This window comes from Gobio gobio (assembly GCF_949357685.1).
Source record: "Gobio gobio genome assembly, chromosome: 23".
NCBI classification, from domain to species: Eukaryota; Metazoa; Chordata; class Actinopteri; order Cypriniformes; family Gobionidae; genus Gobio; species Gobio gobio.
The window spans coordinates 38,487,145-38,500,484 of record NC_137119.1 but is presented as its reverse complement, the minus strand read 5'-3'; the positions used below and the strand labels follow the sequence as shown (position 1 = coordinate 38,500,484).

The 13,340-nt window shown below is 38.8% G+C and overlaps 1 protein-coding gene across 1 annotated transcript; it reads right to left on the bottom strand.

Moving 5' to 3' along the window:
- Window positions 1–221: 221 nt before the first annotated feature.
- On the bottom strand, window positions 222–8,522 carry sbk1 (SH3 domain binding kinase 1). The gene is made up of 4 exons (XM_079805711.1): window positions 8,197–8,522; window positions 2,892–3,079; window positions 2,426–2,628; window positions 222–1,300 (listed from the first exon to the last, which is right to left on the bottom strand). The coding sequence occupies exons 1-4, from the start codon at window positions 8,235–8,237 to the stop codon at window positions 527–529; spliced, it is 1,206 nt and encodes a 401-aa protein (XP_079661837.1). The 5' UTR covers window positions 8,238–8,522; the 3' UTR covers window positions 222–526.
- Between the last annotated feature and the right edge of the window lie 4,818 nt (window positions 8,523–13,340).

The window sequence follows — 13,340 nt, the reverse complement described above, 5'->3', positions numbered from 1 at the left end:
CGCAAAGTTTCTCACAGGAACGGAAACGTTTTGCGAGTGAACAGAAAGTTTCTCAGGGGAATGCAAACGGTTTGCAAGCAAATGCGAAGTTTCTTGCGGGAATGCAAAAGATTTGCTAGCGGACGCAAAACTTCTCGGGGGAACGCAAAAGCATTGAAATATTTTTCCCTTTGTCCCTTTAGGAGCTCCGTAAGAAAGAAAGATATTTTTGTTCTTTTTTTGAGTGAACTATTCCTTTAAATTGAAAGCAATTATGGTAAATTCAGTATGTTTTTCCTCGTGAAACTAATTAATTTCTAGAGCTAAAGTGACCTACTAAAGTTATTTTGATCCTGTCGATCTTCTTTTACTCTAAATAAGTGAGATTTCAAAGTCACCATGTAATAGTTTTGCTAGTTCCTAATAACCTACGCCGTTCTTGTCAATCTTGTGCAAGCGTTTTTCCAGTAGTAGTCCTGAAGTAATATTGCTACCTGTCTCGCGGCCGTCCAGTGAAAGCCGTACACTTTGAGACCCAGTTCTGGCTTCATACACAAATCTCAATAGGAGTGGTCATCATTACTTTGCTCTTGTCTTGGCGGTTGGGCGACGGGCTTTTGGAGGACTCTTCCCTTGAAGAATGTGGTTCGGACAGGATGCTACGTTTGAGGGGGGTGGGGCGTAGACAGGAAGTGCCTGAAGGCGGAGAGGGCTCTGCGTGTCTGTGGGCGGAGCAACGTGCAGAACCTCCCCTAGGCACCCTACAGGAAGCTCTGCGGCGATGATGATTCAGCAGGTCGTATTTCAGGAAGTAGAACACCTCTTTAACACCACAGCGTCGCTCTGGCTCCAACGCCAACAGCCGACCGAACATGCGTAACGCATCGTCGGAAAAACGCCGCCACTGGGAGGGAACGGCGCCGGGAGGACACGCCCCCCGTTGCCAGCGCTGAAATTCCGAAAAGAATGCGTCGCTAGGCAACGCCGCTTCCCAGGGAAAGTTTCCCGTGAGCATGCAGAAGAGCAGAACTCCGAATGCCCACACGTCCTGGGTCGTCGCCACGATGATGCCCTCCGAAACCGAGGCCTGGCACACCTCAGCAGCAGTGTATGGGATGGTGCCGCTGATCCGCTTGATCCGGCTGCCCGCCCGCCGTGTCATTCCTAAATCTGCCAATTTCACGCGTCGGCACTCGCGGTCGAAAAGCAGAACGTTTTCTGGCTTCACGTCACGATGGACGAGACTCTTGCTGTGCATGAAATCCAGAGCCAAACCCAGCTGCTGAACACAGCGTTTCACCATCTCCTCCGGCAAACCGGCCTGAAAAAAGACAGAAACACAAAAAGGCACAGTTTAGAGCAGAAGAGGTATAGAGAGTATATACAGTGTGAACTCATAATCTATAAACTTCACCTAGTTTTCCATAATCAAATGCAGGATCACACGGCCTGTAGAACTCCACAGATGTACTCAGAATTAACATACCTATCAATCATAAAGTCATACAGATTCCCTGTACATGTTATGGATATAACATTTTGTGGCAATATTTTGTCCCCAAAAATAGCACAGAAAAATGCAAGATTATATGCGAGTCTTTTGGGGGGTAAAATATGTGTTATTTTGTCAGGGCTGCCTGCTAAAATTCGCATTCCTGGGTCTGTATATCACACAATTGTGGTCGCTTCAACTAACGTTCTGTGTCGCTCCGGTGCTCTGATTGGTTGTAGGTCTATCCAATTGAGGCCTTTCCTGGTTCGGTTGAAACACGCCCCATAATCACAGCCCAACGGAGCAGTATCAGACTCATATTCTGACTAGAACTGAGTATGACGACGTCAGGCTAAGGTCGTCTATCAACTCTCCGTTGGCTTGCGAGCTGGAAAAACCAAACTCTGGTCAGGCCAATCACATCGTGTATAGAGGCGGTTCCGCGTGCTACTTGTAAACAAAGAAGCTGGCGAACAGCGGTCTGTCGAATCGGCTTTGGCCGTGACTCTGGAAGACTTGGAGTTCAGCTTTTCTTTGAGGAAAGAACAAAGAACGCCACTCAAGTCATTTTTAAGAAAGGAAGATGTGTTCGGACCCCCAAATACAAATATTAAAATATTTAAATATAATATAAATTAATTAAAAAAATGTTTTAATGTAATTATTATTCATATTAAATGTAATAAATATTAACATTATTTTGCTTGTAATTAATTAAACTTTTTATTATATATTATATATTATATAAATAATAATTATTATTATTTAATAATTTTATTCTCATTACAGTAATACATGCATTATATATTCGTCTATGGATTTTGGGTTGAAATATAACCCAAACATGTTGACCAGCTGCGTGTGCGTTCGGGATTCTAACACATTCAAATGCTGATACAGGTTAAACCTTCAAACGCACAATTAAATCGTGTTGAAAATAAGGCGCTGTGATACCTGGGGTGGGATGATGTCGAACAGGTCCCCCGCAGGAGCGTATTCCTGGCCGAACACGTAGCAGTCCTCCGTCTCAAACAGAACCGTCATAACTTTGATGATAAACGGGCTGCAGCCCAGCGCCGCCGTCAGGCTGTACTCGCGCAGGAAACTACGCAGCTTCGTCTTGTTCTTACTCACGTACTTCAGAGCCAGTTTAGTACCTGCATGAATGAAATACGGTGCATCAATGCCACTATATTTGAATGCACACTCTGGCAGTGTTATAGTTCATTAAAACTCAAACTGGTGATCTAAATTTAGTTTCTTCTCACACAATTATATCATAGGACTTGATTTGTTTGCTACACTTTTGGGGCTTCGGTTGCCATTGTTGGAGCTTGACAGTGTCCATCTTCATTCAATTCCATTGCATTGAGGAGAGAAAAGTTGGGAGCGGCATGGCCTCATTTTCACACAGACTCACCCTGTGTCCGGTGCACCACCAAGTCGACTTTGCCGTATGTGCCCTTCCCCAAAGCACCGATCAGCTCATACTTCTGTTCTACCTCAGAGGTGGAGAGAGAAGTGATCGACAGCGCCTGCATGTCCTCGACCGGAGCCCCGCCCGTCGTCTCGCTGCCTCGTCCCGCTGCGAGAACCCCCACCTGGGCACTGAGAAACACACACACACACACACACATATATTATCCCACATGCACTAACAAACTTATTTCAAGACGAAGTGGTAGGCCACGTAAAATCACAGAGCGGGGTCAGCGCATGCTGAGGTGCGCAGAAGAGTCAACAGCTACAGACCCCCAGACTTCGTGTGGCCTTCAGATGAGCTCAAGAACAGTGTGTAGAGCTTCATGGAATAGGTTTCAATGGCCGAGCAGCTCGTCCAAGCCATACATCACCAAGTGCAATGCAAAGCGTCGGATGCAGTGGGGTAAATCTTGCTCTGTCTGGCAATCCGATGGACGAGTCTGGGTTTGGCGGTTGCCAGGAGAACGGGACTTGCCTGACTGCATTGTGCCAAGTGTAAAGTTTGGTGGAAGGGGGATTATGGTGTGTGGGTTGTTTTTCAGGGGTTGGGCTTGGCCCCTTAGTTCCAGTGAAAGGAACTTTTAATGGTTCAGCATACCAAGACATTTTGGACAATTTCATGCCCCCAACTTTGTGGGAATAGTTTGGGGATGCCCCTTCCACAAAGCGTCGCTCCATAAAGACATGGATGAGCGAGTTTGGTGTGGAGGAACTTGACTGGCCTGCACAGAGTCCTGACCTCAACCCAATAGAACACCTTTGGGATGAATTAGAGCAGAGACTGAGAGCCAGGCCTTCTCGTCCAACATCAGTTCCTGACCTCACAAACTCGCTTCTAGAAGAATGCTCAAAAATTCCCATAAACACACTCCTAAACCTGTGGAAAGCCTTCCCAGAAGAGTTGAAGCTGTTAGAGCTGCAAAGGGTCTCCATATTAAACCCTACGGATTAAGAATGGGATGGCATTAAAGTTCATGTGCATGTAAAGGCAGGCGTCCCAAAACCTTTGGGACTTTAATAGTGTATCTTAAAATATGTTTTGTTTCAAGATGCACACCAATAATGTTTTTTTCAAAAGGCATGTTTAAAAAGCTACTTAAGTGTTCTAATTGAACTAAGGCCTAATCCTGACTTAGTCTAAACACTTAGTGTCTGTCATTTTATACAAAAGTAATTTTGCTTCTCAAGTAAATATATCTTGATTTTAAAAATGTTTAGATACTTGCAAAAGAAAAGTAAGAAGTAAGATTTGTTTTTGTTTTCAGTGCAAAAAAAAAAATCTTAAGGTTGAAGTTAAAAAAGAATAATATAAATTCTAAGAAGTTTGTAAGAATTTTAATTTTTCAAATATTTTCTTAACCCTCTGGTGCGGTTCGGTCATTTTTTGACGCATAAGTTTTACGGAATGGTACAACATTTGGAAAGGGTTTCAGCACTTGCTGTGTGAACAGACAAAAATCATGGACATGATTTGAAAAGGTTAAATGGTCCTGAAAAAAATTGTCACACTTGTATTGTTCATGGTCAAAAGTTAGCACTTGGGAAATGAATGGGAGATGAATTTCATCCAGTGGAAATGTTTCAAATTTGGAACACAGCTCGTTTAGATTTATGGCTTTGATTTTTAGAGTAAAACATGTTTTGGAATATATATATATATACATTTAAAAATAGTATTTTTATGCATTTTTAACTTAAACTTCTATAAAAAAAAATTTAAATTTTTTTTTACTTTTAAACAATAATCTGCCAAGTGTCTTCTTTAAAAAGCGACCAAACTTAAGTCTGTGCTCCAAAGCATTCAAGATTTAAGCTGAAAATTTCATTTTCAGGTCTATGCTCATAAAGGGATTTACAGGTAATAAATGGATAATAACTATTCCATAAATATAATTTGGTACCCTAGAAATACAAAATATTAAACAAAAAAACACAAACTAAAGTAGAGTACATTTATTTAATTGAAGTTAAAATAAAATTTTGTTCATTTTGCTTTCTTAAGAAAATAACAGACTTTAGTGTTATCTGATGATTGTATAGCGAAGATTTGCTGATCAAAGTCACCTCAAAGTTTGTCTTTTCGCGTCATCTGCAGATTACCGTAATAATAATAGGCATGCATATTTGGAGTCACTTTTTCTGTGTATTGCCATGTATTTTAAAAAGTTATTAAAGGTGCACTATGTAAAAAAAAATCTGTAAAATATCCCAAAACCACTCGGCCAGTGTTATATATTTTGTTCAGTTGAGTACTTACAATATCCCAAATGTTTCCAACTATTTGTAAATCATGAGGAATTGCTATTTTAACCAATGAACCGGGACGTGTGAGGGCGTCGCCTGTCAATGACGTCATATCTGCGTTACCCTCGGTTTCTGGTTTTATTTTGCGGAAACGCTTTACTCTCACTGCAGTGTGAACAAGTGTCAAAGCAGCCGCTGAGAGAACGCACAGAGTAACGTCATAACATAATTTCAACACAATCAGATGTGTCTAATATGATAAACAGAGCTGCGCTACCTCATACTCATGACCGGAAAACCAGAAGTGGCACCGATGACTGTGGCATAATAAAAGTCCAGCCAGAGACTGTGTCATAATAAAAGTCCCGCTGCTCGTGAGGCGTGTTGCGTTCATCTTATTAACAATCGCTCCAGCGGCCTTGCTCAACTCCACAACACTCGGTCCTGCTCTGCTAAATAATCGCATCCATGAACATGATTTCTGCCCGAGTCCTATCCACCGGCTGTGAGGTGAAGACCACATGTCCCAGGATTCTGCGCTCAAAGTTGCCGTCATCGATCTACGCCTTTGTTTGAACAGGGGACCTCTAGCGGACGGAACATTTTGTGCATTGAAATTGCTTTCTATGGGTGGAGTGGGGGATGGGTGTTCGTCACCTCCTTTCGCCCCGCTAACGACGACCCTGCTTGTTTGCACTGATGCTTTGACTCTGAGTGGCATGTGAGAAATGCCAGTGCACAAGAAGAAGTGATGGTATGCTGAAGATGAATATAAAGCACTGTTTTCAAGAATGTTTTGTGAAACCGGCCCCTGGTGAGTAACTCTCTCCTGGTATTATAGACCCCCTTGATGACGTAATTTGTCCTTTGCTCTGTTTATTCTTCTCTCTCTAACGCTTGTGTCCTTATTTCTTTCCTCTCGTCAGCACTCTGCACTCCATTTCCCTAGCCGTGTACCTGATTTGACGCTCTCAGACGAAGCCGTCAAATCTTTGTAAATATTTCAACAACAGCAAAGGGCAGAAACTGAATCACGGTCCTGACGTCTCGCAGAGCTCACGGGAATAAAGCAGTGACCTAGAATCAGGCCTCATGTTATCAGCATCATGAATAGTGACAGCGCGCCGAGCTCGGGCTAGAAACAAGACCCTCCGCTGAGCATCACTGCTACACAACAACAACACCACCAGATGACCTTAAGATAACCTCCCAGAGGTTCCCATGTGCCGAACCCCTGCTTTCCCGGCCACTTTAGCCCCTGATGGAGATGCAAATGAGAAATTGATTCAGGAACATTCTCATTTTCTCTAGAGGTCATTGTCGGATAGATACCTTTTATTTTTACTGCATTAACCCACCTGTCGTTCTCTCTGACCCTTCATTCTGTACCTCAGCCGGATGAGCAAATACAATTTAGGAATTTCCCTTCCCAGTTTCAATTGAATTGACCATACCACACTGGATATTGAATGGGAATGACAGGAAAATGAATTTTCTGAATTACAATAGGAAGAGATTTACATTAATCAAACACAACAAAATGAGCTGGAACAGAAACTTTTATTCTTACTCTTATTTTTTTCCAGAGTTATTGTAATAAATTACATTATATAAATTACACACACACACACACATATATGTATATATATATATATATATATATATATATATATATATATATATATATATATATATATATATATATATATATATATATATATATATATATATATATATATATATATAATTTTTTTTTTTTTTTTTTTATATATATAATTACTTCAAAATGACTTATAATTTTTACGATATAATAATATATATTAAATTAGTAATATAAATAATAATAATAAAAATTACTATATAAGTAATTAAATCATTTTTAAGTAAAGTAATTTATATTATTATTTATATTACTAATTTATATTATATAATTAATATAATATAAAATTACTTTATAAATAATAAGTATTTTTAAAGTAATTTAATACATTATATAATAATATAAATTAGTTTTAAAAGTTTAATTTTAGTGGAAAAACACTACATTTATGCAATATATATATATATATATATATATATATATATATATATATATATATATATATATATATATATATATATATATATATATATATATATATATATATATATATATAATACTATTTATTATACAGAAAGAAATAGCCTACGTTGTGTGTGTGATAACATTTTTACGGCTAAATATAAATGTAAAATGTTTTTACCCACAGTAAATCCCAAACTGTCTGACTCGCTTTCTCTATATTGATGCACAATGAAAGAAATTTGATGTATAGGATTTATTTTGAAACAATTTTCACTCCGATATTGCAGGTAATTTCACAAATAATAAGAAATAAATGCCAAGTAACACACTGAATTATATACAATTTTGACGTACAAAGACTGAAATAGTATTTTTTTTTTGACAGTGTATCTTGAAAGCACTTTACTATAGTAATCATAATTGCCCCATTTAATGGGCCAATCTGTTCCTCATATTAGGTCAACACCTGAAGGTGACCTTTGACCTGCCCTCCCTCACAGGTCACAATCATTTCACACACAGCGTTCTTGTTTATACTAACAAACATGCAAACTCATGATTACATGATTTATTTAAACGCATTTTATTTATTTATTTATTACTGCATTTAAAAAATGCATCGGCATTACACAAAAATCTCTATTTCCCCTTTACCTGCTTTCTTTTTTCACCTTATTTATTCTCTGTTTCAGTACTTCATACGCTTTGGCGATATTATAACTGTTAACAAACACGCCTAAAATATCAGACTATGGAAACATCAACAACAACAAAAATGCATGCATGCCATGCCACCGACAGTGCCAAACAAAACAGAGAGCAGCGCGAGTCCTCGGCAGGTGCGCGCGAAGCGTCTCCAAACAAAAGAAATCAATACACGCGCCAGGCTTCAATTTCACACTGATGACCTGCATGAGAGAGAACTTGAACTCACCTGCTGGTGCCCTGCTGTCTCTCTCCCTCATGTTCCTGCATCCAAACGCCGCGTCCAGACCTCAGTCGTCTAGGAATGCATTCCTTGTTTGTTGTGCTCCCAAAACAGCATGATCTTCAGTCACAAAGAATGAGTTTCCTCAGCTCTCCTGAAGGACGTCTGGCTCAGGGCTCTGTGTCACACACACACTGCCCGCTGCTCTACATCCTCAGCCTGCGCTCATGTGGAAAAATCAGTCCTGTTTAGTGTTTCCTGCTTCTTTGTGAAGGATCTGCTGGAGCACGAGGAGAGAGGAGCTGGTGTGTGTGTGTTCAGTCATCAGTGATGTACAGTGTGTGTGTGTGTGTGTGAGAGAGAGATGGAGGGGAGGGGGTTGCATGCGTGCGTGTCTATGCGTGAATGACCTACTTCATTGCGTTTGCGCTCCTGGATGCTGGAAGAGCGGCGCTGGTGCTCGTCGCGTGCGTCTGTCTCGCAGCATCCAGGGTCCCTTTAGGGATGTCAGATGTGCTCATCCAATGGCCATCTCTTGTTCTTGTGTTCACATGATCACAGAGCCCCTCGAGCCACAGCGGCTTCATTTTCACCCCCAATTTAATGCAGGACATGAAACCTATTTTTAGACCTTTTTCGCATTCCATGACATTCAAGCACTTTTCCCATCAAAGTTCTCATCCGTGTAATGTGTAGTCTTTTTTTTCCCATGGAGATACTTCATATATATAGGAATAGTTTTAATTTTTAGATTTTATAGTTTTACTTCATTTTTTGTTATTTTGTCAGTCGTCTATTTGTGGTGTAGCCTATATACGAGTGAAACGGCTTCTGGAACAAGAACAAATGTGGGGCGGGGCTTGACTTTGTCCTTGGGGAATTGATTGGATGGTTGTGGTTTGCTATTGGTGGATCTCCTGTGAGTGACAGGTTGCCCCACCCTCGTCATCAGAGAAGAGATGTCGCTGCAAGAAGGAGGGGAAGTTCTTTTGATTCAAGATTATGAGGCACACTAATGTAAAAAATAATTATGTGCACAGATAAATCTTTTAATAAACACTGCAATATTCCACAAAAACAAGAATTGCCAGTTTTGATGTCATGGTGACTTTAAATTAGCGCTGTCAGATTGATTAACCACATCAAACCTAAAAGTTTGTGTGTGTGTGTATGTGTATACATATTTTTTATATATATGATGCAGCACAACAAATACCATCATGATGCATACAAAAATTCCCATTTTATATATATATTATTTGTAATATATCAACTATTATTAATATCAATATAATTATTATTATGTGCCACCTAATATATTAATAATAGTATACTATTTTTGTAATATAAAATGATCCTGTTATTAATATAATAGGTGGCACATAATAATAATGATTAAAGGTAGGGTGGTAAGAATTGGTTAAAACTTTTTTTCCAAATTTGTTTAAACTTTCTTTATACATCAATACATAATTAAAATGTAAGTACTCTGAAAAAGAAAGTATGAAAATTGAGTGTCTGTAGACCTCTCACGACTGTTTTGAAGACAGCTCATTATTTCCATTCACTCCACCTTCTCCCTTCTGGGCTCTTTCCAAAGCCACGCCCCCAAAACACATGAACGCGCCACGCCGACCGCGATCAGCTCAGCTGAAAGACGCATTATTTACCTGAGACGAGCGGAGAAGAAGTGCATGTAGTGACATCATGTCAGAATCACATGTAATAAAAAAATCTAACTTTATCATTATGAATATAAACAAATAAGATGTCTTTTAGTACTCACTATCAAGCTAGAATAACGATACTGGTAAAGTTTAAAATACACACACAACACAGTGTCTACGACACACACAGATACAAGATAAAAACATCAGTAAACATTGGTAGAGAATATAAAAACAAACCAAGGCGGAAATAAACGTGCAGGTAAAGTTCCCGGTGAACATGGTAAAAGAGTTTAGACAGAGGGTAGTAGCTAAAGCTGACTTAGTTCTAAAAAAAGTTCCTGGATGCGGTGTACTAGCTTTTACACATGCATTTTGTTATCTAAAGTTACATTTTGCGAAATTCAACACGACAGCGATCAACTTGAGCTAAGCATATTGAGTATTTATCATCTCTACTAATGGCTCGCTAAGTGTATAACATTGTAACTTTATGCTAAGTAATGTTATGTTAGCTATATTAGGCAGCTACGTGTGCTAGTGATGCATACTTCATGAAAACATAAACCAAAAAAATGTATAATCAAAATGAAAGATTACCTGTCCAGCAGCAATATTACAGCCTCTTGAACTCCTCAAATCAAACGGGTGCGCGCATGTGGGCAGATCCTGGAGCAAAAGCGGCGGTAGCCATGGTAGCGAGAGAGTGACAGGCGCCCAAGCCAATCACTTGTTTCGTCCCGGACAAAAATAATGAGCAGTGTTTATTGCAGATTAAAAAGTCTAAAGTAACTCGATTTTTATACTGTCTTTTTCAGAGTACTTACATTTTAATTATGTATTGACATATAAAGAAAGTTTAAACAAATTTGGTGTTTTAGATCATTCTTACCTACCCTACCTTTAATGATATTGATATTAATATATTAATAATAGTATGATATATTACAAATAATATATCTTATTATGTGCCACCTAATATTTTAATAATAGTATACAATTTTTTTTTATATAATATGATCCTATTATTAATATAATAATTATTATTATGTGTCACCTTTATAATAATAAGTTATTATAACAGGAAAAATATTATGTAAATACCTTTATTAATAAACATAAAACATATTTTGTCAATGTGTTCAAGGATTCAGAACATACATATGATGCAGCACAATAAATACCACCATGACGCATACAAATTTCCCTTTGACATCCATTGTTTTGAATGTTCATTATTCAAAACCTAACCGACCACAATGACATCGTGATATTTACATACTTGTTTGTTTTATTATTTAATGGAGCGTAACAGTCGGGCCAAAGATGTAAATTTGCATTTATGCATTTGGCAGATGGTTTTATCCCAAGCGACTTACACTGCATTTGATTTGTTAAAGGCCTAAAACATAATCTTAACAAACATTTCAAAACCATTCTTTTGCTGCCTTCAGGAAATGTAAATATAGTTAAATAACACTGATGTTTGCTCTCATTAATGGCTGGAAACCATGTTTTGAGAAGCGTCTGAAAGCCCAAATACATAATAATCTCACCTCTTCTTTGTGTCACGCCACAGTTTGTCCTTTCATTACGCTTCCTCTCATCCTTCTGCTTGCACACTTTTTGTCCTAGTTTAAGTTGCCGTCTCCTCACTTTGGTCCATCCAGGTCGACATGTTTTGTTTTGTTCAGAAACACTATGTTTTATAAAATATGGGCTTGAATGTGGAATACTGCTGCAAAAGTCTGCCCATATTTATGCACAATAATTATTTAATAGTAATGAAATACTTCACTAATTATAATATTCCATAACATTGTAAGGAAAGGTACAACTTTGGCATTAATCTTATGCATTTATAAACTTACATAAACATCCAATAACAATACTTCTAAATTATAATTACATTCAAATATATACATTATTACAAAAATATAATTATTAATTTACACACTAACAGTCATTATTGTTAAAGGGTTAGTTCACCCAAAACTGAAAATTCTGTCATTAATTACTCACCCTCATGTCGTTCGACACCCGTAAGACCTCCGTTCATCTTCGGAACACAAATGAAGATATTTTTGTTGAAAGCTGATGGCTGAGAAAGGCTTCAGATAGGCCTCCATTGGCATTCAGTACATTTACACTCCCAAGACCCAGAAAAGGCACTTAAAACGTCGTTACAAAGCCCATCTCACCACAGTGGCTCTACAATAATTTTACGATGCGACGGCAATAGTTTTTGTGTGCAAAAAAAAATCAAAATAACACCTTTATCCAACTTGTTATTGCCTTCCGTGTGTGCCTCCACGACGCATGCGCGAGAATACGGGGGTTCCTAACTGTGTCGGATACGGGTGCGGTGTGGGTCGGGTCGGACAAGGGAGAACACGGGTCTGAACACGGGTTTTAAACAGTCACCTGCAAAAGAATATATATAAAAAATATACGTATGTATATTGTAGCAAAATCAAAAATAAAATGCAAAAATAAATGTACAAAATCATCTACAATACAAATGCCTTGCCTGTATTTCAAGATGATAAAATAATTTCAAATCCATATTAGTTTTTGTGCCCGCGCAGCGCACGCCCTCCCAGGAGAATCACAACCGCGCACACGATCTGCCTGCACTCGTCGAGATGGATCCTGAGGAGTTGAAGAAAAGATAGCCGCAAATGTGGAAGTTCATCGCTGAGGAAGCACGCAGATAACTGTGGTAACAAACCAAGCACACGCAATATTTTTTTTAGGTTTCCTGAGTTTGGTCTCTTAATAACACCGTCTTAGTACATTAAGCCACGTTAAGCGTTTTCTTTGGGAGTTGGGGCGCTCGTAGATATTCAAATATATTCGAATACATTGCTTGATATTTGATATCCATTCGAATGAGATTTTCTCAAAAATGACAGCCCTATTTAGCACCGAAACTCTGGAACAGTCTGCCTAGCATTGTTTGGGGAGCAGACACACTCAATTTACATCTAGACTAAAAACTAGTGCTGGGGGGAAATTAATCGTGATTAATCGCATCCAAAATAAAATACACTCACCTAAAGGATTATTAGGAACACCTGTTCAATTTCACATTAATGCAATTATCTAATCAACCAATCACATGGCAGTTGCTTCAATGCATTTAGGGGTGTGGTCCTGGTCAAGACAATCTCCTGAACTCCAAACTGAATGTCAGAATGGGAAAGAAAGGTGATTTAAGCAATTTTGAGCGTGGCATGGTTGATGGTGCCAGACGGGCCGGTCTGAGTATTTCACAATCTGCTCAGTTACTGGGATTTTCACGCACAACCATTTCTAGGGTTTACAAAGAATGGTGTGAAAAGGGAAAAACATCCAGTATGCTGCAGTCCTGTGGGCGAAAATGCCTTGTTGATGCTAGAGGTCAGAGGAGAATGGGCCAACGATTCAAGCTGATAGAAGAGCAACTTTGACTGAAATAACCACTCGTTACAACCGAGGTAT